The following is a 26,065-nucleotide window of genomic DNA, read 5'->3' on the forward strand; positions in this document are numbered from 1 at the left end:
TAATATCCCAAATCAGACATAAGGTTGCTACAATAATGTACTGTATATCGCTGCTGTTTTTAAGTATATTTCACTTGTTGACATAGCAATCACAACTCACCTTCATTCCTTTGGAGGACTGCCGGTAAATTGATCAAGAAATGTGCTTGAAATTTATTTGATTGCTGCATTACAACTATAAAATACTTCCAAAGTGTGAATCAGTGTAAAAATGTCATACATATCAGCTATTCAGCCAGTTGTCATATGAAAAATATATGGTAGCCACATAAGTGCACTATAAAGTGAGAATAACCATCTGAAATTTATAAATATTCAAGCCTTTGCTGAAAGCAGCTTGTATGTGAAACTTAAATGGAATACAGTACACCAGAAAAAGGCTCCATTCCAAAGTTCTACAAAAAAGAATTGTATTTACAGATGACATGGACTAATCAGATACATCCAGCATCGTCTGGAAAACTTAATGGCATGCCATAACTCAATATCACAGTCAATATGCATAACAGACCTCATAATTATTTTTCTAATAACCAAGCCAAAAGAAATAAATGAAGCAATATAAAAAATGAAACAGTGAAAGACAAAGGAAAGTACCACAAAAACATAATATCATTGAAATGGCTTGAGAAACCAGTTAGATCCCTGGAGCTTTATTATTACTATTATTATTATTATTGGCAAGTAATGTAATGAAAATGCCCTCATGATTCAGAACTTTACAGTTTTTGCAAAGCTCCTTCCCATTGGAACAAGTCTCAGTGGAAAAGCACAAGACGTACAGGGAAGACTGGGATCATCTTTACTGCGACATAGGAAGAGCTGACGACAAGCAGCAGTTCCTCCATCCCAGAGCATCTTCTAGGTGGTGACTCCTTTGCCTGTGGGTCATGCCTCTCTGTCCTCACAACAGCTGAAGAATGAAACACTGCACCTCCAACAAAGCTTGCACACCCTGCTGAGCTCCCCTGGGATGGAGGCTTCCAGAATGCAAATAAGAGGTAGGCATCTCAGATGGATTTGATTTCAATCAACATTAGTGCCAAAGGAACATCTTTGGTATGCAAAATGTCTATGCTACTGAATAATACAGAATTATCTTTCCCCACAAAAACTTTCTTCTTGGAGGTTAAAGGAAATAGTCAATCTGTAAATGTTAATACACCTATTGTCAAGATGAAGAAATTGAGGGACAATAATTAAAGAAATCAAATGATCAGAAGAACTGGAACCCATAACATCTTGAAGAAAGTTAATATTTTACAGTCTTTAATGAAACAAGGCTATTATAATCCTCATATGGAAATATGCTGAGAGTCTGCAGCTAAAGAATATTAAAATCACATTTTACCAATAAATTTTCACATGCTGAACATGTTAGCAATATAATTTTTAAATGGGCATTTTAAAATATCAAATAGAATTATGGGCCAAGCTGAAGTGCTTGGTTTTTACCTATTTTAAACAATATTACATTATACAATTAACTCACTTTATGTTCATAAAATTCAATCTACATTATACATAATTTGATGTGCAGATTTGCTACTTTTAAATATAGTTTAAAGTTTATGTAAGCATGCACAATTAAGTGAATAAAACTAGGTAAGCAAACCACTGTTGGTGAGAAACAAGATAAGCATATGCTCTCAGTCTTATTGTTGTTGTGGCCTATTTTAATTGGTGAGTACATGGCTCCCACTAATCAGAACAACTGTTGTCTATTTTTAAATTCATTTGCTCACAAGAGCCAGTCAATGTGTATGCTGATATTATGTGTGTGGAGAAGGAATGAAAAAAAAAATGATCTGACAACCTTGCTCATTCTTAATTATTCTCCAAGGACTTTTTTAAAATTAGCAGAAGTGAATGCCAAGGAGGCTTTAAGGCTAATCTATCTAGATTTGCCCTACGTCATGGTATTAAGCTATTATCAGGCCTTTGCGACCTGCATGAACTCTAACATGTTCAAGGAAGGGGAGATCTGTTTACCTGTTCCCTAAAGAACCAGGTCCTAGACAGCACTCAGACAAGATGAAGACTTGTTGGTGTCTGGAGAGATTCTAGGACCTTCTTATTGAAGAAAGTCATTAGTAAAATGAAGAATTTGAATAGCAACTAAAAAGTGATATCGACTAATTTTATGGGGGGATCACTGAAACAAAGTGGAAAAGAAAGTATTCTCTGTCTTAAAATCTCTCAAGAAAATACTTGTGACAACAGTTGATTTAGTGATGTATCTGAATATGCCGTCCAATAACTAGAAATAGTAATCCAGCTAGCAAAGAAAAAAATATCCCAGCTGGGGCCAGGAAAAACGACCAGCCATACAGAACGGAAGGGGTGAAATCCAGGCAGTCTTTCATTTTCATGTTTCGGTAGCTTTCCATGTCAGCCACTGCCTGGACCCAGATGACATACAGAATCACCACCAGCGAAAACAGGATGCCTGGGAAGGATGAAACAAAAGACTGTTAGCCTTTCTGAAGATGTTTTCTCAAGAACACTGTCTAAAGCAATCATTGACTGGATGACAAGCTCCTGCAAATATATTTCTAGCAAAATGAAATACTCTATGTTAGACCTTTTATTATGTACTTTATAGATATTTCTTTTATCTTTCATCTTCAAAGCATTGAGGGGACGGCTAGAGTAGCCTAAGAACAGCAACTACTGACAGGTATTTATTGAGTGCTTCCTGTGTGCCAGGAACTGTAATAAGTGCTTGTGAACATTAGTGAAAATCTCAGCACTCATAGAATTTGTATTCTAACTTTTTATTTATTGTACACTTGGTTTAGGATGAGCACTATGCTTTATTATGTCTTTCAATACCTAGAATAAGCTGTTAAAATAGGTACTCTTATCACCTGGTTTTAGATACACACAGGCGCAGCCAGTGGCTTTCAGAGCTGATTTTCAACCCAGGTCTTTCTGACTCTTTACACTATTATAACACAGCTAACTAATGCTGCAATTAAATATGGTTATAAAAATAGAAACCAAAGTAAGCACCAGACAAGAACAGAGATGAAAACACTGAACAAACGCAAAAGAATATACGTGATTCTTCAGATTCTAAATAGATATTTACACTAAAGATTTATTACAGCAAAAAGAAAACACTGTCTTGAATAAATGAGGAAGAAGGATTGATGATAAAAGATTCTGTAGAATATAAAATCATGGATTAGAGATCAACAGCCATATTAAACAAAAGAAGAAAGAGAAGAAGGGAAGGAAGGAAGGAAAGGAGGGAGGGAGGGATGGAGGGAGGGAAGGCAAAGAAAGAACAAATGCCTCACCACTAACTAGAAGGCAACATTCCAATTTAGCAACAATTATAATGTAACTGTACCCAGTTTCAAACACTGGTGCAATTAGATAAGGTATTACAGTGTTGGATCCTTGACCTTAATAAGTGACACAAAAGCTCTGTGAATCCTGAAACTTGAGAATACCACTAAGCATGTCCTGTCCATGTAACTGTTACCGTAATTATCAAAAGGGAACAATGCCACTGCACTGAGCAGCAGGCTCTAGGGTCCACTGAGCAGCAGGCTCTAGGGTCTGCTGAGCAGACTCACCAGAAAGCAACAGGCTCCACATACAAACCACACACAGAGCCTGATGGATTAAAATTTGTCCTAAAGCAAAATCTACTTGAGAACACTTGCTATTTGTCCAAAATTTCAATCCAAACATGCCAAGGATCTACTACACTCATTGAATTAATGAGCTGAACTGTTAGGTATAAAATCTCCATAGTCTAATTGCTGGAATGTCTGAAAGGTAAATGCAAGTCTGAGACTAAGAGCAGAGACTGAGGCATGTTGGCAGAGAGTAACTTTTAAGAGCCCAGTCATCAATTACATCTCTCACGTTAATTGTGATCCTATAGCATTTAAGACTCCCTCTCCCTCCTGGGCTATCAATTTCATAAAGAATCTTGAAAAGCAAACACAAAAGAAAAAGGGCTCATAAATACATTGTGGTGTGTTAGTATTACAGCTTAAACTTCCTTGGAATCGTGATACAAGCTACAGAGCAATGAAGAATCAAATAAATGCTTCACTAATAAGAAGCATCCTTCACACTGTGGTCTGTAATGTAAATGCAAATATTGGCTCACACAGTAGAGCAATGTAGCCACTGAGAAACAACTAATCACAGAGAAATAGTAAAGCCATAGCCTGCAAGCAAACTCCTTACAACGCCGTACCTCAGATTTTGACAACAATATGGCAATTCCATGTGCTGGCTAGCAACTCTGTGCATTTCAATACATTTTCCAGCAAATATATAGACAATGTTCTCTGTTGATGTAAAGGTTTGGCTTAGGCATTTGCATAATATCATTTGCCTTATGCAAAAACCTTGCAAAACTTTGTATTATTTGTTGATACGGTTTTTATCTTCATTGCATCATGTGAATCTCTTGTGCTTTCAGATACTTTAATGGAAAAAGGAAATTGCCTCTGTGAAAAAGCAGTTGCCTTAAATATATGTTTTCAAAAACTGAAAAATTCATCACTGATTTTTGAGTATTAGGAAAACGTATTGCAGGTAATCAGGTAGATGATTTTTAATAAGAAATAATTAATTTATATTTAAATATTGCCATTATTTGAAGAGGGATTCCATCCTGAAAGAATAAAGAATAGTCATTTTTATCACTATAATCTTTAACTTGTTCGCTAATTGAAGATACTGTCCATTTAATTTGTATCAGATCAGTTTATGATTATATCTCACCCATGAGGCAAGCCAGTGTGTGTGTGTGTGTGTGTGTGTGTGTGTGTGTGTGTGTGTGTAAACACACAGAGAGAGACACACACAGACAGACAATGAGAAGGAATTTACACCAAAGGCCAATGGTTTAGTGAATATGAAAGCAAGAATTTAATATGGTGGCCTCCATGAGACATGTGGTCAAGAAAGAAAACAAGAAGGATACTGTATTCAGGTAAACTGATCAAATAAATGAATGGGTTAAGGCTAATGGGAGCCATGTATCTCAGTGTCAGGAGATAGAGTTACAAATTTGCAAAGGAGGAAAGCTAGAATAAGCTCTACAGCTATTAGAATTTGATTAGAATTGGATATATCAGTGTGACCTTATGTTTTTTTCTTAGAGAGATAATACAGAAATAAATATAGAAGTAATATATAAAACATGCACAGTGTGTGTGCGTGTTTTAAAATACACGTGTGTATACACCTAGATATATTTCGTGGCTCTGTTCCTTGAGAGCATCAATAACCCAGTCACATGGAGCATACCAAGGGTCCAGATTTTGACTCCTAAACACCATGAAACAGGGCTTCTCAAATAAATTGCTGAATCCAGGCTGGGGCATAAAATATAAGATAAACCTGGAAAACTTTGTTACGCCAGAAAGTAAAGATGTACTCAAAGAATGCCAGGGGTGTTTTGAAAGCTAGCTTGATGGGGCTTCCCACAGCTCAAACTGAGACAATCTGGTCACCAAATGTATAATGATAGTGGTACATTATTTCTCACTGAATAAAATAGGAAACCACAGTGATATAAATAAATGAGCAAAGAAATAAACAGGGAGAAAAGAAGCTTTCCTTTACAATAGATAACTAACTTAGAAGTGTCGAAGGATGACAGAATTAGAAATCACCATTTGACAATCATTTAAAAAGAATTAATTCAGAGAGGAAACAAAAATGAATGCCAAAACTAGTGGGTGAAATTGAATGAAGCAGAGTATATTTATGTAAGTCCGAAGTCTCCTCCAATAAAATACTTATTAATTTTGAAGGAGAAAACAGTAACTTTATACTACAGAAACCCAGCAAATATTGCCTTATTCAAGTAATCAAAGTTAACATCAGCAGTGACATGACAAATTGATGTCACACATCACCTAATGGGATACAGTGAGAATAACACAGCATCAATGCTATAATCTTAGAGCCGAAAATACAGAGCCTGAATTCAATCATGAAAAAGAAAAATCAAACTCAAATTCAAGATCTTTCTACTAAATCACAGGCCTGTACTTTCCCGAAGTGTCAAGGTTATGAAGGATAAAAATGGACTTACTCTGGTTTAATGGAGATTCAAACAACAACTAAATACAGAGTGTGATTCAGAATTTGGTTATTTTGCTATAAAAGGCATTAATGGAATAGTTAGAAAAACGTGAATGGAATCTCTAGGTAAAATGACTTACCACATCTTTATTTTGAGATCTTAGGACTTTTAAAAACATAATAACTGGCTTGAATAACAAGGAGTTACAAACCTACTTGCCATAGTGACTTTAGCAAGAATAGAAAATTCTGCAATATTAGGAATTTAGTAAATTGTTTTAAAATAAGATTACACTTAAATTTGGTCATACATTTGGAAAGCACAAATTTATTTCCAATTAAATTTTATAAGACCTATATTTTGAAGTTCAGAAAATGTAAAAAAATATTTCACTGGAGGCAGAATCAAAACATGTCATGGAGATTTGCTATTATAATGAAACTGCAGAAAGATAATTGAGTCACACCAAGAACACGTTGAATCTCTTATTATTGGCATTAGGTGAAACAATGATTGAAACGTATAATTTTTCATGGATTCCCTTACAAAAAAACTTTGCCCTTTGAATGTCATAAATGCAATTTGGAAAGCATATTTTCTCTTTCTGAAACAAAGGGCACATAAAATTTAGTGACAAATGGCCACTGAGAATGCAATTGCTAATGATAACAATATGGAAAAAAATCACAGTGTGGAAACAAAACACATTTCCCAAGACCAAGTCAAAAACTGAGACATAAAATTGTATATCCTCACTGTTTCACAAACACAGGAATGAGAAATGGAGGCATACTCTAAAGATCTTTCCACTATACCATACGAACCAGATTTAAAAACACATCCATAGAAAGAAAAAAATTTAGCCCCAGAAATGAAAATTTTTTTTTTCATAAAAATAAAGGTAAACTATCAAACTGCTTTATTTTTCTCTCATGCTATTCTCACTGCACCCCATCAGGTGATGTGTGACATCAATTTGTCATGTCACTGATGAAGCTTACTTTGATTACTTGAATAAGGCAATATTTATTGGGTTTCTGTAGTATGAAGTTACTATTTTCTCCCTCAAAATTAATAAGTATTTTATTGGAAGAGACTTTGAACTCATGTAAATGAAAACATTTTTTCCTTTAAAAGATAGGCAAATTATCAAACTGCTTTATTCTTTCCTAGAAATACATATGCAGTTACATGTAATTTTTTTTAAAAGAGAGTGTTTTGGAGTTACTTGAAAATGATAAACTTGATCTTTAACTGCTTAGGTGTAACTCAACTGCCTTTAAATGGGTTTTCACAACTTGAATCATGAGCATTTATAGGTTGCTTTGGGAAAGAATCATAAATTCAAGATGATTCAAGGCCTCTTTTAGTCATGCTTCCATAAAAATGCTGTGGCAACTCATTTCAGTGTTCCCTGGGCATAAGAAAGGCCATAGAACAGCATAGTCAAAACATGCACTACGAAGTTAAGGTGAAAAGTAAACTAGAATTAGTAAACAAAATCGTCATTTGTCTACGTAAAGGCTGCACACCTCTAAAAGGTAGGGCGATATTTAGCAAGGATATCTACATAGAATTAGAAAGTAAACAGCATAAAATGTTAGGGATGATAGCATCAGCTACCTCACTGTAGCTATTTTCAACAGAGGATGGACATGAGGTTTGCAGCACTCATCTGTCTACCAAGCTCAAATGTTGAGCCTGTGGAATAACTCAGGTTGAACCCTGAGAGCATAAGTCTCACAGGTTAGGCTGAAGACATTCCCAAACATTCTGCAACAGGGAAAATGTTCCCAGGAAGCAGTGGGGGACTAGGTTACTTCTCTAGGTGGAGCTGTTTGGAAGGCAGCGGGGCATGTTTTTGCTAACTATAGAATCAAGGAAAAACTCTGGGGCGGGGTAAGTGTGCTAAGGATAGCAGCATTCATGAAACAGTGAATTTAGATCAGACATATCCAGAAGGAAGAACAAAAAAGAAAGTCGATAAGCTAGGTATTTACTATGATTTACTATCATCTTTGATGAAACATAGCGATTCATCAAGGGAGATATAGGGAATGCCTCCTGCAGATCCGCATAGGGAAAGTGAATAGCATGACTGACAATATCCCCACAAAGGACTTTTGCAAAAATACATACATCATCTTTATATAAACATTTCTTAAATCAGCTTATACCTAGTAGTTGAAGATATTAAATTAAACTGCCATGTCTCAAGGTTTTTCTAATTGGTAAAAATATTCCAGTTTCACTGTTTCTCTTTCTCATTCTTTTAATTGACATATACTTTACATAAAGTAAAATGTACAGATTTCAAGTGTATGCTTTGATAGTTTTTGACCAATGTGAACATCAGTGTAAACACAACCAATACAAAATAGAATGTACTCATCGCTCAGAAAGGTTCTTTATGCCTCTTCACTCTCCTGCCCAGAGCATCTATCACCATAGCTTAATTTTGTCCTTAGAACGTCATTATAAGTGAAATCATAACAGTATGCAGTTCTTTTGTTTGGGAATGTATTTACTCAATATAATGCCTGAGAATGCATTCATGTTCTTAAGATATGTTCACAGTTCACTCCTTTTTATTGCTGAGCAGTATTCCATTGTATGAGTGTACCACAATTTGTTGATCTGTTTATCCACTGATAAACATTTGGGTTGTTCTGGCTATTGTGAATTAAGCTAATGTGAATATATTGTTTTGTGATGTTCTAACTCATACATGAAACTTTGAAATGATGGATAACATTTCCTTAGACAAATGGTTTAGGAAAAATATGGTAATGAAATTTTTGTATGCAGCACAATCTTACACCAAACTGATAAAATGGCACTGGGTCTTATTCTACGACAGGCACCTGAAGTGTACCTGCTGAAGCTTCCTCCCTTTTCCTCCACCCCCAAGAAGCCCTGCTAAATCCAACTGAGAACATGGTTCTTAATAGAACACTACCCTTAATAGAACACTGCCCTGTCTTCCTCAAACATCAATTCCTCAGCAAAATTTTTAATGGTAATTCCACAGCGTTCACTGAGCCATTCAGCTTTCTAAGAGCCTAGAGCACAGGGTTCATTTTGTGACTGGTTGTTTTCCGTTTTTCCATTCTTTTTAAAAAATACTTTAATTGTGTATTATTTGAAATTTACAAAAATGACATATACATAAATGTCATGAAGCTTAATTGTAAAAGCAACACCTATGAACTGGTCCCCAATCTACGCAACAGAACATAATCCATCTTTGCAGCATCACTTCTGGGATTCTTTTGGAGAGACTTGCCCCTGCAATATTTAAGGAGCATCTATAGGCTTTAATTTAGGAAGTCAAAAATTACAACCAAGGAGTAAGAGTTAGACTCTTAAGAAGCTAGCTGTGTGAAAGCAGGCAGCTGATTAACCTCTTAGGATGGACTCTCAATGCTCCCTCATGCTATGAAAGTCAACAGGGTCGATTGAGACAATTTGACTTCAGCCCTGCATTCATAAAAGATTCCCAATTAGCCTTTCCATGATATCTATAAATTATGGTATATAGTCATTCATTTATGTATGAATTGTAAAAACATAGAGCATTAATAAATATAAACACTAAGAATGCTACAATATTTGCAAACTTGTTTTCATATATATTAAGTTTAACAATGAGGAACCTTAGAAATTACAATATTTGAGAGTTTTTTCAACTTCCATGAAGCCCTCTATGTCTTGCTAAAGGATGAAATATGAAGATTTGTGCTAGGTAACTGCCTATCACAGATACATCCCAGAGTCCACAATGTACTTTTAACTTTCTCCATATTACATACTGGGAAAGGGGAAATTTCCCACTTCTGCATTTCTAAAGAGTAATTTTTGTCATAATACTTTAATGTAATTTCAAAGTAATCTCATAAATATTATTGCATTCATTAAAATGTTTACACAGGTTTTCTGAGAAAAGCTGAAGTTACATAAGATGATTTAAAATTGTTTTTGTAAAAATTAGTTTGCTCTTCTGTACATTAGTATGCTATTGTTTCCTCAATAAAATTATGCTTTTAATAAAAATAAAACTAATAAAATTATGCTTCAGATTATAGAACAACTAATGTATAATTGTCCACATTATCTCCATTCTTCATTTTCTCAGAATTGTTTTCCATTTTTTTCTCCAATTTTCTGAGACAGCCTTAATTCCTTCTGTCATTACAATATCATGATTATACCTTTCTGATTTCCAAACACTCTGCACACACTTCATCATTCTACTTTCCAAATACATTAATTCCCTCTTCCCTTTCATTTTCTGGACTCATCATTTGATTTAGTCAACAATATATATAATGCTGATTGGGTTTCTCAAACATTTATGACTTTATCTTAGATTGGCATAATAATTTTTATCATTAAACATCCTACGTACCCAGTGCTCTGTACTCTACTGAGAAATAATTATTGACAGAGAATGATCATAGGGGTTTATCTATTTCTCCAAGTAATTAGGGGTTTAATCCGAAAAGTAGAATTTCATCTAATGCCAAGGCAGTATTTATTCACAAGAATTGAGTTTCAGGAAGTAGGATGTGGTTGAGGGCACACTGCTGGATTCTGGCTACCCTGGTTCAAATCCTGCCTCAAAGGTTCACACTTTTCACTTTATTGAGTAATAAAGATGTCCACTTCATTGAGTAACCTTGAGCAACTTTTATACTGCTCTGTTTCTTCCTTGGTGAAACAGGGAGGATTCAAGTGCCTCCCTCAGAAAGTAGTCATGAGGACTTAACGGAGGAAAAGCACTGAACACAGACAGTGCCTGGAACATGACAAACACCTAATAAGCACTGGCTAGTTTTGTTATTATCATTATTATTATTAAACTTTGGCATGAGCTCCTGCTAATGGTTAGCAAATGTTACTCTCTGAAATCTTCTAAAGCATCGGAGATTCTCATGTGACTGAGCTACTTCAGGACAGGCCAAGAGGCAAAACAGTAAACGTGCGGCAATGTCTTCCAGTCCTGAGATTTCAGAGGAATAAGGGAGTGATGACCTCCCATGCATCTCCCGGTGTCTTTCTGGAATTGTCCACCAGGTGGCACCAGTCACTCCACAGTCCCATGACAAAACATTTGCCAAGAAAGGAAGGTGAATCCAGGCTCGAGCTCGTTGGCACCGTGGACAGTTTCTTCAAGTGTCCAGTCAAGCTGACAGCCTGCCTCTGCCCACCGGCCCTTTGCTTCTAGGAAGTAAAAATTCTTTCCAGAGCAGATTCTTAGCCTAAGTCAAACACATTAGGCTTCTCTTTCCATACATGAAAATGTAAAGAAAACAAAAGGCTCTGAAAAATTACATAAAATTTAGTGGGAAAAAAAACAAAACAATATTCTTTGGCCACTCACTACTAGTTAGTTCTGAGCAAAGTGACTATTTGGGAGATAGGATGGTTTACAATGAAAGGAAATATTTGCAAAGACATTAAATCCCTTAGTACTGAATAAATAGTAGATAGTAATGAGACACATATTTTGAAAAAGAAGAATAAAGCTTATGGAAACTCAGTCTGCCTTTCCACTGTGACAAAACCTAATTTGAGACCAGAGACAGTGTGGGTTTTGTTTTTGTTTTTGTTTTATTTTTAGAGACAGGGTCTTCCTCTGTCAGACTGGAGTACAGTGTTTTGCTCACAGCTCACTGCAGCCTCGAACTCCTGGACTCAAGCAATCCCCCTGCATCAGCCCCCCCAAGTAGCTGGGACTGCAGGCCCACCACCACACTTGGTTCAGAGACACTATCGATAGCCTAGAAATAATCTCATCCCTTTGCACATCTGAAAACCCTCTTTCAGGATAAAGATGAACTATGCCTCAGTATAATATGTCACATAAGTAAAAGCGTTCATTTGCCAGTCCTGTTACTTTAACTCTTAGAAGAACAGCACATTTTTTTAAAGTGGAATGATAGGAGTATGGGGAAGCATTTATTCAACTACAGTCTAAGGTTGTTCAGAAAACCTCCCCCAAAAGTACTCCAGAGCCGGGAATTTATCCGGGCAGGAGTTAGACTGTGACCCAGAATATCTCCAATAAGGACATGGACACACCCAACAAGCCAGGTCGGGTGGACACTTGCAGGGGAGCAATGGCTCTCTCCAGAGAAATGGCTCTGTGTCTCCTCTCTTCACATTCTCATTCCCAGTCGTGGCCTTCATCTAAGATGTTCCAGACTCAAGGAGCAGGATTTGGGATTTGATTGCCTCATTTTCTCCCTTATTAGCGCCCCATTTAAAATGGATTCTAGTAGCCAGTCACAGACATTTCTACTGAAGAGCAACGTGGGGAAAACAAACTTCAAGGAAGAATCAGGGAAAGAAAAGTAATTACATTTAAAATACGTTTGTAAATAAAAGCCTTCATATCTGTTTTCTATATAATATTAAGCAAGTCTGACTAATGCTAGCATTTGACATTTAAGTAAAATGTCAGACCGAGGACATTGGAAAATCCACATGAAAATTTGAAGGAAGGTATTCCCACATTATAATAGGATCAATATGTAGATGACAAATTTTTTTAGACAAATCCCAACTGTGACAATGGCAGGCACAAAGCGAGTCTACAAAGCAGGTACTTTTAGAAATATGAGGGTGGCTAGTCTACGCTCCTGCTTAGAAGGCAGATCTAGTGTACCTGGGTCTTTTGATCATCAAAACTGAAGACACCAATTCTACTATAAGAGGTGCATCTGACTGGCATATCAGTAACAAGTAGTTTGCATTAACTACTCTTTTTTCCCACCACCTACCTCCCACACACCAGAGCTCTGAGTATGTTAAGTTCTGAACTTGGGAAGCTATGTTTTTTATTTTCTCCGGAAAACCTACTTGTCATATACCAGGAAAAGTCAGAGAAGCTTTAGAAAAGCCACTGTAGCCACTCCTTTGCCAGCCCCTCCCAGGGAGTCCCCTGAGCTTGTCCACAGTGTGCAGCTGTTTATAGCCCAGATCTCTCACTGGATGGATGTGGAGATAGCAAGTGTAGACGGCAGGGCTGCGTGTGCCTGCGGGTGTAGACGGCAGGGCTGCGTGTGCCTGTGGGTGTAGACAGAAGGGCTGCCTGTGTCTATTGGTGTAAATGGAAGGACTGTGTGTGCCTGCAGGTGTAGACAGCCTGCCTCCAGGCCATCAGCAGGTCTTCCTAAGCCATCTTGCTCTTGCCTTGCCCCACACACTCTTCTGCTCTGATGGCTGCCACATCCTCCTTTACCTGAAGGAAAACATGAGGAGCCTCTGCAAGCCACGTGTTCAGTTTCAGCCAAAGGTAAATGAACACCTAAACTATGTTCCTTGGTTTCTGTGAGCTGTTTTTTCTAGGATTAAGGAGAAAATATCTATTGTGTGATATATCCATCATATCTCTTATTTCAGGTACAAATAAATGTGGTTTACTAATGGGCTATCGCCATATCTCTCGACCTTTTGTAAAGAATAAAGGAAAACAAATCACAAATCCCACTTCCTTCTAAGTCAGTCTAACCTGCTAGAGATGGGAATTTTCTATTCCCTTTATGCTGACCTTTCCTACACTAGATTGTTTCCATCCCTACACTTATACAAAGTACTGCCTCCAGAATAGGAGGGACAGGTGAGCTGCAGACGGCTGTGCTTTGGCCTTTTTGCCACACATGGCAGAGGGTTCACATGACTCATCCCAACCAGCCCTGCTCATATTCTTGGTGAGCGGCAAAACTCACGACGCAGCTGTCTGGGGCGAAGAGCCCACCTGCGCTCCCAGAATGGGGCAGAGGAAGCAGGCACATGCAGGAATCGAACCACAACTTGGCCTCTGCGGTGTGGGACTCAGGTACACTGCAAAGGTATCCTTTGCTTCTGTGAGCCCATTCTCAACCTGAAATAGGAGCTGCTTGAATCCTTAGACTCTTAAGCTGTCTAGGTAGTCTCAGCAGCCTGAGAGTCTAACAAGGGATTGAGCCGAGGTTCAGAGCACCGTAGTCTCCTCCACCCAGATAGACTCTGTTTCTACTTCCTGCAGCAAAATTCCATACACACCCAGTTTGCCATTTAGGAAAAGGCTACTTCAATTATGGCAGAAAAATGTTTCTATTTTGATATGCTGGTAAGATACTGAATTTTATGGCCTGTCTCCCAATGCCAGTGTCCTGAGTGTCCAGGCCACATCCTTACTCATTTCACAGACTCAGATGTCCTTCCTGCTCATGTACAGAAGTTACTGTGTTGATGTTGCTCAGGGATTATGACTATTCAGCTCTGTGGTTAATTTTCTTTGTATAAGCCAGTGTTTAGAATGCCGTGCCTACCCATCCTAACACTTCCTGCATCTTTTCTATCATATCCAATGCCACAGGAGCAGGAGGAGATGAGTGACAACCCCTTTGTATCTCATAGTTCTCTGTGTGAGTCCACACTAAAACAAATGGCTGCAGTCTAGGTCTTCCAGAGCTGTGTGATAACTTGCTGAAACATAGGCTCAGGGTCAATGTCCTGACAATGACTATGCTTTGTCCAGAACTGACTCTCCTGGAAGTAGATGGCCTTGCCTGCCTGAGGAAGTATCTGCCCGAGAGTAGGGAGAAGCAATATCCACCTTCCAAGCCTTCTGAGCCTTGCTCTGAGCCTATTGACCCAGCAAGGGGAATACCATGGGCCCCACCCCTCTTACCCTACAGCCCTGATGTCAGCATCCCTGTGCCACGCATGGAATGTCCAGACACAGTGCTGCTGATGCCAAAGAGTCTTCCTACGTGCACACACCCAGCAATGGCCATGGAAAAATTAGCTCTGCTCTTCCCTAAAACCATCTGCCCCCAAAAAAGAGAGTGTCCAATTCTGTTTGTGACATCAATAAAGCAGCCGCTGCAAGTCTGAGTCCAGGCCGCACCCGCTCCTAGTTGCAGGCAGAGCTCAGCGTGCTGGCTCAGGGCCAGCACGGGAAACTCAGGAGCGAGGGAACAGCCATATTCCATCCCACCTGATAGGGTAGCTCTCTCTGCTCTTGGTAAACAAATGGTCATACACAAACAATGTAGAATTGTTCCCTGAAGGAAATTATAATAAAAGTCAAATGTAACATAAGTGGCCTCTGAATCATCTAGTTTCGTAACTTTGAGAATGGACTCCCTCAATACCCTGGACACCTCAGAACTCCTCAGGGCTTTTGCATGAAGTCCTGAGCAAGGAAATGCTTGGCCCCTTACCATATGCAACACAACGTTCATTTAAAAAGATCCGATATGTACAATTATTATGTGTCAACTAAACATAACAAAAGAAAAAGAAAAGCCACCAGTTACAGGTGTATGCATATATGAGTACATTAAACGCTTTATCTTCCTACACAGTTCTCAGCCAAACATAATTCTTCACATATATTGCTTTCTTGCACAAATTGCAAAATTAAAAATGACCAACAATTTTTTTCAAAGCTACTAAACACACACACACACACACACACACACACACACACACACAGTCCAATAGGACCAAAACCAGGATCAAAGCAGTTCTGAATTTAAAACAATCATAATGCCCATAATACATAATCACTAAATCATGGTTATTACATGTTCCCTCTATTGACAAACTGAGGTTACAAAAGAAAAGCAAGGAAAAAGAAGAAACAAATACTTAAACATGTAAACAGAGCACGGTTAGTTCTGGGAAGACCATAGAAAAATGTGTACCCTCATTAGAACTTCTGGAAAGTGTAAAATGTAGTTTGGGTGAGAAAAACGTATTTGACCTAGGAGATGCTCAGTTTTAAGGAATATAAGGATATTGGATTTGGTCCTCTGGAATTATGAATTAATTCAAGCAGAGGGATAAGTTATGAGATCTAAGTGAAAAAGGCCAGAAACAAAAGTCCACCTATTGTGTGATTTCACTCAAAGGAAATATGCAGAATAGGCAAACCCACAGAGATAAAAAAAAGTAGATTAGAGGTTTCTTAGAGCTGGCCAGGAGAGGGGGAGAGGAGATAATGAGGTTTCTCTATGGAATGATTTCTGAAATCAGATACTGGTGATTCTTGCACAACTCTGTGAATGTACTAGAATCCTACTATGAATTACACACATCAGAATGGTAGGTTCTATGTGGATTACATCTCAATAAAAAAGGCTTTTATAATGAAGAGCCCTAATGTGTAAATCCAGTGAAAGAAAACAGTTGAAATAAAAGACGAAGCAAAGAATGATTTAAACAGGATTCTTTTCAGAAAGAGAGAGGTTTTGTTTTGTTTTGTTTTGTTTTGTTTTGTTTTTTGAGCTCTTTAAAACGTGGTACTCAGGAAACAAAACCCCAAAATGAAGCCCGAGCAGCAGCCTCAGAAGCAAAAGCTTTTCTCTGACTTTCTCCTGCCCTCCTGTCTCCTAGTGCTGTTCTCTCCCATGGCTGGCCATAGAAACCACAAAGCTACCCCTCTTCACAAAGGTGAATCACAGAAATCTGAACTCCTTTCCACAAAGCCAGCCATGAAACCTGAACACATTATTCCAACTTTCCCTCCACCTTTCTGCGTAAAAACTGGCCACAAAGGAATGACCTGACCTACCTTGTTTACCAATAGGTCATAAGACCCCTATTTCAGAGAGGGTCCTGCCCCACACCCAGAAGGAAAGCATGTGACTCCGAGAGACCAAGAAGCTAGACTGACAGCCCTCGCTGGGTTCCCCACTTAGTCTATTAGCATTAGATCCTACCCATTTTGCCCGGTCATATTTCTACACAGCTGCCCATCCTTTGTTGAACCTAAGCATAAAAATGGACAATTCCCCTTGTTTCTTTTTGGGTCCTCAGTCTGAAAGCTCCCATGTATACACGGTAAATAAATGTGTATGCCTTTTCTTCAATTAATCTGGCTTTTGCAAGTGGATTTTTCAGTGAACCTTCTGTTCCTCTTTGCCCCTACAAAACACAGGCTCTATATCTGATCACTCTGCAGAATTAAGCACCATCGTATGCAGAAAGTATTGTGCTACCTGAGCACTGATGAAGTCACACTGGGCAGTGTCATAAGCTGTGGTTCTAATGATTAGAAGGACAATAACACTCTCCATTCTGTTCCTTTCTTTCAACTGTCACTACAGTGTCATGTAGGAGTACTCTGTCACTCGGATTTGATGTTACAATACAGAATGGTATGTACCATTTGGTCTCAGTCCTACAAGTTTATCTACTTTTTTAGAATCATCTTTACAAATAATAGGCTTGTGCTTATGTATCCAAGTTAATGGTCTGGCTTTTACTTCCTAATTAAATGAAAAGGGCTTAAAATTCACAAGACTTACCTCTTCAATTACTTTTCTATTTGTACTGTGATCATTTTAGCAGGAATTAAATTAGTTAGAAACCTGACTAAAATAAATGCAAGCTTCACACAGAAAATCATATATTCGGATAACTCACATGAGCCATAATTAATTAATTTTTTTTTTTTTTGAGACAGTCTCACTCTGTCATCCAGGCTGGAGTTCAATGGCATGATCTTGGCTCACTGCAACCTCTTCCTCCTGAGTTCAAGTGATTCTCTCGCCTCAGCCTCCGTAGTAGCTGGGAGTATAGGCATGCACAAGCATGCCCTTCTAATTTTGTATTTTGAGTAGAAACAGGTTTTCACTATATTGGCCAAGCTGGTCTCAAACTCCTGACCTCAAGTGATCCACCTGCCTCGGCCTCCCAAAGTGTGGGGATTACAGGTAAGAGCCACCACACTCACATGAACTACAATTAAGAAAAAGAATGGTGGTGATGTAGAAAAATATTTTTGTACCTATGTTAAATAAATAATGCATTTATGTTTATTATAAATCATCACAGACTTATCTTTTGACGAGCTCAGAAAATAACTACCTATGTCATATCCTGTTATGTTACAGAGACATATGTTATGATCCCCATTTACAGATAGAAAACTAATAGGGTAAAAGGTTAATAGTCTCTTGCACACCTTGGAGTGAGTCAGTGACAGATTTTTCTCCTCTAAGCCTCAGTATTCTCCTCTATATAATAATGGGCTTACACTGAGCAGAGACAATCAGGATGGTTAAATGTGTCAGCATGTGGAAAATGGAAAGTCCCTGGAAAGTGTCTGACATAGTGTTCAAGAAGTATTATATACAAATATGATTCATGTTCAAGAAGTATTGTATATAAATATTATTGTATTACTGTTACTAGAAGGCTGACACCTGATACAGAAAAGAAAAACAGAAAGACATGAAGAAAAACCGTGGCTGAAAATCATACCCATTGCACTGTACGTACCTGCAGCAATATACGAGCCTCCCCCGGCTTTGTAGAGAAAATGGCTGGCAAAGGGAGCTGCACAGATGATCAAAAAGCTTGCGGTGACCACAGCAACTACCCCCAGGAGCATCAGGACTGCCCAGAAACCACGGTAAACTGGAGACCCCAGGAGGAAAAGAGAAACGAAAGAAAAATACACTTAGATTGTGGACACAGTAGATTGTCACAGAGTCTGTTGCCTTCATCTTTGTTTTTCTTATTTAAGCCATGGGACTGCTAGATAGAATGCCAGGGATGGATCTGGACAAACCAGAGATCTTATCAGATGACCTCGGAATGAGTGATGTCCATGCTGGTAACCCTCAATCAACTCTTCTTGCTCAATGTTTATACCACACAACGTGCATCATACACTATGGGGCTCATTTTTCTATCAAAACCTTCCATTAAAATGGAAACAGAACTGAGGTTCTGGCTCCTAAAGAGGTCCTCCATATAAGTACCCAGTTGGGTAGCATAGAGGTTTCATATCAAATGTCCAAACACATGTAAAGGCATTCGCATTATTTATAAACACTGCCTCACATATTCTGCTAGGATATATTTGTACCATAATGATTTCTGAGAAGTTGATAATAGTTACCCCCAAGCCCTCTATGGAAAATAGTTTAAGGCAATAAAAAATGACAAGCAAAACCATAAAAGAAGTTTGTTCAATTTTGTTTCCCAAGAAAATCTGAGATTATAAATCAGACTTATTTAAGGTCTACCACTTTCTATTAATATTTTTACTTAGAAATATTCAACATGAGAAGTATAAGAGTCTCTCCATCAAGGTCAAGCAAGGCTAATTTAATGGATACACCTGGTGAGAAACAGACTGTGGGTTTGGTGATATATAGTAATCAAACAAAAAGGAATTCTAACAATCATTTTTGAGTTGGATAAAAACCAATCTTAACCAAATTCATCATTTCCAAAAGGCTAAAGCAGTAAAATAAATTCTTGTTGGTATAGATGGGGGAATGGTCAGTGAAACATGTTAGTCAAGTTATAATCTTTAAAGAAAATACAAAATTTGATAAGAAGGCAAAAAATGCTTTTCCTCAACAAGCCTTCCTGGCAAAGAAGAAATCTATCAATCAACTGGAGTCTTACAGGAAAGAGGATGGGAAGACAGAAATTTGAGAGGAGGCGTCATCTCAGTTAAATGGAAAAGGAAGGCTCAGATTTGTTTATGAATAACCAAGTCCTGGAGACAGAAATACGTAATAGGCTTTCATTTCCCCTGTCAGCTCTGGCCACGTGGCATGGCCTCCAGGGCTGCAGTGTTAGGAAGTATTCTGAGGTTGTATTCAGGCTCAGCATGGAAGAGGGCAATGAAGAAATACTGATGTCAACTTTGAGTATGGAAATCAAGAGTTGCAGAGTGTGGGCCAAATATTTGCTGTCCTTGTCCCACCTCAGATTATTAGGCAATTGGTGCGTCTCACATTTTACATTTTCACTCACTTCATTGAGAAATAGGTTGAGGTTGTCTTTCATAGGACAGCTTCTGTGCCAAGTGCTGGAGCATAACCATTAGTCGAGACATATAATAATAAAATTATCAAAAACCCTAAACAAAGAAAAAGTCTTGAAAACAGCCAGAGGAAAAAAATCATGACATCGATGGGCATTTGGGTTGGTTCCGGGTCTTTGCTATTGTAAACAGTGCTGCTATGAACATTCGTGTGTATGTGTCCTTATAGTAGAATGATTTATAATCCTTTGGATATATACCCAGTAATGGGATTGCTGGGTCAAATGGAATTTCTATTTCTAGGTCCTTAAGGAATCGCCACACTGTCTTCCACAATGGTTGAATGAATTTACACTCTCACCAACAGTGTAAAAGTGTTCCTATTTCTCCACATCCTCTCCAGCATCTGTTGTCTCTAGATTTTTTAATGATCGCCATTCTAACTGGCTTGAGATGGTATCTCAATGAACCTGGAAACCATCATTCTCAGCAAACTGACATAAGAGCAGAAAATCAAAACACTGTATATTCTCACTCATAGGTGGGTGTTGAACAATGAGAACACATGGACACAGAGAGGGGAGCACTACACACTGGGGTCTGTTGTGGGGAAATGGGGGAGGGATGTGGGGTGGGGAGGTCAGATATTGGTGAAGGGGAGGAAGGCAGCAAATCACACTACCATGTGTGTACCTATGCAACAATCTTGCATGTTTTTCACATGTACCCCAAAACATAAAATGCAATAAAAAACATATATATATATATATATATATATATATATTTCCTACATTAAAAAAAATCATGACATAAAACATGGGAAAATAATCCCAAGGCTCTAAATTTCTCATCAAGAATGCTGGAGGCCAAAAGACAGTGGGAAAATATTTTTAAGGTGCTGAAAGAAAAGAGCTTCAACTCAAATTTCCGTAGTGAAAATACCTTATAGAAATAAGGGTAAAATAAAGCCACTTGTGAAGAAGGAAAGCATAGAATGTGTTATCAGCAGACTGTTTTACAAGAAATGCTAAAGGAAGTTCTTCAGGCTAAAGAGAAATGACACCAGAGTGCACGCGAAACTTCAGAAATGGAGGCAGAGCAGCAGAAATGGTTCCTATCCATGTACATAAAGTAGACTCTATTTCTCTTCTTGTTTCTTTATAAGATATTTGTTTGTTAAAATTTTAGAAATCAGCATAATACAGTAGACAAACATAGGTGTTGGAATCAGAGTGACCTGAATACCACTTTCTTGCAAGGTAACTCTGGACCAGTTGCTGAAGCTCCCGGAAGTCTCTTCTATAAAATAGGGATGTTTGTATTCATCCTTTAGAACTATTAGAAGAATGATTTACAATGTATGTGAGGTGTGTGGCATATAATAAGAAACCAGTGAAAGGCATTTTTTTTTTTTCTTTTTGAGACAAAGTCTTGCTCTGTCATACAGGCTGGAGTGCAGTGGTACAATCATAGCTCACTGTATCCTCAAGTTCCTGGGTTCAAACAATCCTCTCTCCTCCTCCACCAAAAGTGCAGGGATTACAGGCATGAGCCACCATCTCTGGCCAGTAGATGACATTAATTTCGTGGTGGCTTGTATTGCTGTTATTGTCAAGATTGCATTATCGCTGCACAGCAGGTGGGCTTGTGTTCAGCAATAGGAACCCGTATTCTTTCCTTTAGCTTGTATGGTCAGCCCTCTGTGTCTGGGTTTTGTATCTGTGCATTCAACCAACCATTAATCAAAATATTTAGGAGCCGAGGTGGGCGGATCACGAGGTCAGGAGATCGAGACCATTCTGGCCAACATGGTGAAACCCCATCTCTACTAAAAATAAAAAAAATTAGCTGGGTCTAGTGGTGCGTGAGTGTAATCCCAGCTACTTGGGAGGCTGCGGCAGGAGAATCACTTCAACCAGGGAGTCAGAGGTTGCAGTAAGCTGAGATCACACCACTGTACTCCAGCTTGGCAACAGAGTGAGACTCCATCTCAAAAAAAAGAAAAAAAGGAAAAAGAAAAAAAAAATTTAGAAAAAACACAATGAAAAATGTCAATACAACAATAAAAAGAATACAAATTTTAAAACGATTCAGTATAACAACAATTTACCTAGTACTTGCATTATAGTAGATATTAGAAATAATTTAGAGATGATTTAATGTATACAGGAGGATGTGCATAGGTTAGATACAAATACTATACCATTTTATACCAGGGACTTTTGTGTTCACAGATTTTGATATCCTCAGAGGATGGGTCCAGGAAAAAGTTATCTGTGGATGCTGAGGGACAACAGGATGGCTGTGCACTGTTTTTGATGTGTTACTGAGCTTGGGACACCTCTTTGAAATGATATTTAGAGTGCAGTAGTCGTGTTTGGGAAAAGTAGACTAATGATACAGCAAGTTCCATGAAGTTCTCATACCATCTCTCATGGGAACATTCTTTGTTCATTTACCTCCTAAAAAGGCAGGGGTCATGTTTCATATCATGTGACTCTACTCCTGTAAACCTAAAACATCAGTAAATAGGAGCAGACACCTGACAGAAAGCCAGTGCACAGTGACCTCTGATCCATGCCTTCTGAAGAATAGTTTGAAAAGATGAGTTGGAATCATCCCTGTGATCCCCCAGGAACTGGAAAACTGAGAAAGTGAGGTAATGAGCAGCAGAGCAGACACTCAGAAGGCACAGGTAGCCCAGTCCAGACGAGCCAGGAAAGCCAGGGGCTCAGGAATCCTGAAACATGGCACACAGAGGGCAGAGGAAGCAGCAGGAGCCTCAAGGCAGTGGCAGCGGAGGGGATGTAAGAAAGGGAGGAGACACGCGATGAGGAAGAGGAAGAAACAGAGAGCAAGACAGAAGTGGGGAACAAACGTGTCCCAGAGCTGCTGTCATTCCTGACCACCAAGAGTCCCTGACATTTCATTTGCTCTAGCGAAGGAGCCCAGCTTTTGATTCTGAATCCCCTGTACAAGGCAGGAACAACAGATCGGTATTTAAAGAAAGGGAGGGCCTTGGCTGCCTGGAGAGCTTTGATCACATAGAAATAGCCTCCAAGTCAGATGCCTGAGCGCCGTCACCATGTGCTTTGTTTCCTGTCTACGCTTCTAACATTTAAAAGTGCATAACGTCAAACATATTACAGAATTTCTTGGAACTTCCTATTTTCTAGCTAATTATATTACATAGTTTTCATATGCACCACACTTCAATTGCAGAATTAAAATCTTCAGTCATAATAAAGAATTGTCTTGTAGAATTGCATAGTGTACATGCACTCTCTAAAATAAAACGGAGCCAGTTAGAATATCTTCAATATAGAGTGAATTAAGTCCATGCATTTGGGAACGGAAACATGATATGGGGCTCCTCTGCTTATAACTGTGTGACTATGATAGACTTCAGTTTTCTAATATGGAAAGCAATATTCGTTTCATAGGTTTATAGTCAGGACTAATTGAGATAATATATGCAAAGTGGTTGCATGCAGTAAGCACTCAAATATATTTGCTATGATTATTAATTATGACACCTTGTAATAAAATAGTCTTGTCAACAATGTGGCTGATACTAACCAATATCATCCAATCTCACAGATCTAGGGTGAAGATAAGCTTTAAATTATAAATATATATATATTAGAACATACACATATGCACACATATGCATATATTAACACTGAAAACTGAAAGACAGTCCTTAGAGGCTATCAATGTGTATATGAGTGTGTGTATATATACACATATATATATAATTTTATATATTTTATAGGTATAAAATTTTATATTCCCATAGAATTTCTGAAAGATATTTTTGTTTGATTAGTAATTTATGTCATTTCAATCTCTTAGATTTGAATGTGTCTCAGAGAAAACTGAGTTGGTTTTCTTGTTCTTTATATAAGCTTGTAAAAACTACACAACCTTGTCTTGAAGGTTTTAGAGTGTGCCTAGTAGGAGCATCTCTAAAAATCCATTTGCATCATTAAATACAATTCAATGTTTAACTTAAATAATATGGAACTTCTATTAGTGCCTATTAGAACATGAAGCAAGGTTTACAATGTAAATACATTTACTTGTAATCTATACAATCACAATGTGGATAATTAAAGGAAAGCACCATGTGAATCTGTGAAAGGATTAAAGAATTAAAGACTAGTTTAAAAGAGAGTCAGTTCTGTTGATTTTTCAATCAATTGGTAAATTGACCTACAAAGCACTCCCTGGGCAGGTGCTGAAATGAGGCTGGCGGCCAATCAGTCCAACAACAGATGTTGCATACATAGTGCTGGAGGATTCCGTTTTTTTTTTTTTTCCCAAACAGATTAAACTTTCATAGAATTACATTTTCTAGCAATTTATTTCATAACCTTATTCTAGCAGATCTAGACTGAAAATCATCAGCCCCAAGTGTACTGAAATATATCAACATATTCTGTGTAACTATATCATTTCACATTTTTCTAACATTTCCCTTTAAACATAGTATTTTCTAGTAACTATGTGAGAAGTATTTTGTTGTTTATTTATAAATAAAACAGCCTGGGCATGGTGGCTCACACCTGTAATCGCAGCACTTTGGGAGGCCAAGGCAGGAGGATCATTTGAGGACAGAAGTTTGAGAAAACCTGGGCAGCATGGTGAAACCCTGTCTATATTAAAAATACAAAAATTAGCCAGGCATGGTGGCATACACCTGTAATCCCAGCTACGCAGGAGGCTGAGACAGGGGAATAGCTTGAACCCGGGAGGTGAAGGTTTCAGTGAGCCAAGATAGTACCACTGCACTCCAGCCTAGGTGACAGAGCAAGACTCCATCTCAAAAAAAAGTAAAATAAAATAATAAACATATAAAATAGTAAAGCAGTCATTGAATCATTAGAGATTATCTAGTTTGTTAAATAGATTGTATACAGAATACAAAACTATGTTCCTGATGTCTCAATTTTATCCATAAAAATATATAATAGAAAGAGTATTAACTGTATCGCAAATTCAAATTTCAGATTCAAGCATGGGTCAAAGGAGCTCATTCATGTCTTGGGTATACCTGAAAGGTCCAAGTTCAAAGTGATGTGAGTAGGCAGTAAAGGAAAACATCTGTTAAAAATCCTTCAGGAAGGAAACTTAAAAATTACCAAAAACTACAGGACACTGAAGGCCATGAAGTAAAGTGGACTATTAATTATGCACACTAACGTATGTGTGTACATCTGTATGAGTGTGCTTATGTGTATCTATGTGCTTTTTTGTGCATATGTGAAGATTATCATAGGCAAGAAGCTAGTGGCAGAATGGGTATCTGTTCCGAATTCAATGGAAAAAGTTAGAAAAGTAAAGCCCCATAGTATTTCTTTTTCCAGTAGAAATATAGAAAAAAAAAAAAAGGCACTAAAACGTCATTAATTTAGACGATGGGCAAAAGCAGCCTGACATTTTAACTGTGGCTGATTTTAGAATAAGTTCCATTCCAAGCCATTCACATCCATCCAACAACTCAAACTGGTGGTCTCATCAGGGGCCTCTAAGAGGGGCCTTGCCAGGCTTGCTTGGCGAATGGGCACAGTGCCGACAACCAGAAGCCACTTAATTTAGCAAACATATGCCGAGGGCTTTTTACGTGCACGGCACCAAAAACTGCCGGAGTAAGCCATAATACTTGCCCTCGCAAGTTCTTTTCCCCAGAAGGAAAAGCAAGTAAGTTTAACGCTGTGTGCTAAGTGCCCTAGCAGGTATACTTGAATATTACGGTGTCTAATGGCATGGAAAGGCCGTGATTTCAGGGCTGAGTAGTCATGAGAAAAGGCATATGGGTACTGGGTCTCAGTGTTTGCCTGCAGTGCACGGGGCAGAAAGCAGGAGCAAGGCTATCCCAATCACAGAGGGAAAGAATTTCATGGAATGTGGGATAGGAAGCTGCTCCCTGCAGCTGCCACCAGGTGGATGAGGGAGGGGAAGAGAAAATGGAGAACCTGGAAAAGTAGCTGTGACTTTGTTTTTCCTTCCAAAGAGCTGATCCCCTATCACATGTGTGTCGGGGGTCACTCAAGACCGTTAATAAGAGATATCAATCCAACTGGTATCAGAGCCTCCCTGTTGTAAATATACAGAGAACGAACTGCCAGGATAAAGCATAGAACAAGGAAAGCTAGTTAAGGTAGCTATTGCAGCAAACCCAAGCGGGAGCTCATAAAAGACTGACCCAG

General features: G+C 38.3%; 1 protein-coding gene across 2 annotated transcripts in view; it reads right to left on the reverse strand.

Moving 5' to 3' along the window:
* Positions 1–393: 393 nt before the first annotated feature.
* Positions 394–26,065, reverse strand: part of TMEM182 (transmembrane protein 182) — a 79,802-nt gene continuing 54,130 nt past the window's right edge. For both annotated transcript variants that reach the window (XM_074400524.1, XM_003922788.4), the window contains exons 4-5: positions 18,350–18,487; positions 394–2,449 (exon numbers count right to left, since the gene is read on the reverse strand). In XM_074400524.1, the coding sequence (XP_074256625.1) occupies positions 2,229–2,449; positions 18,350–18,487 (359 nt within the window). In that variant the 3' untranslated portion in view covers positions 394–2,228. The remainder of the gene's footprint in view (positions 2,450–18,349; positions 18,488–26,065) is intronic.

The sequence above is a fragment of the Saimiri boliviensis genome, chromosome 1 (assembly GCF_048565385.1).
Source record: "Saimiri boliviensis isolate mSaiBol1 chromosome 1, mSaiBol1.pri, whole genome shotgun sequence".
In the NCBI taxonomy this organism is placed as follows: domain Eukaryota; kingdom Metazoa; phylum Chordata; class Mammalia; order Primates; family Cebidae; genus Saimiri; species Saimiri boliviensis.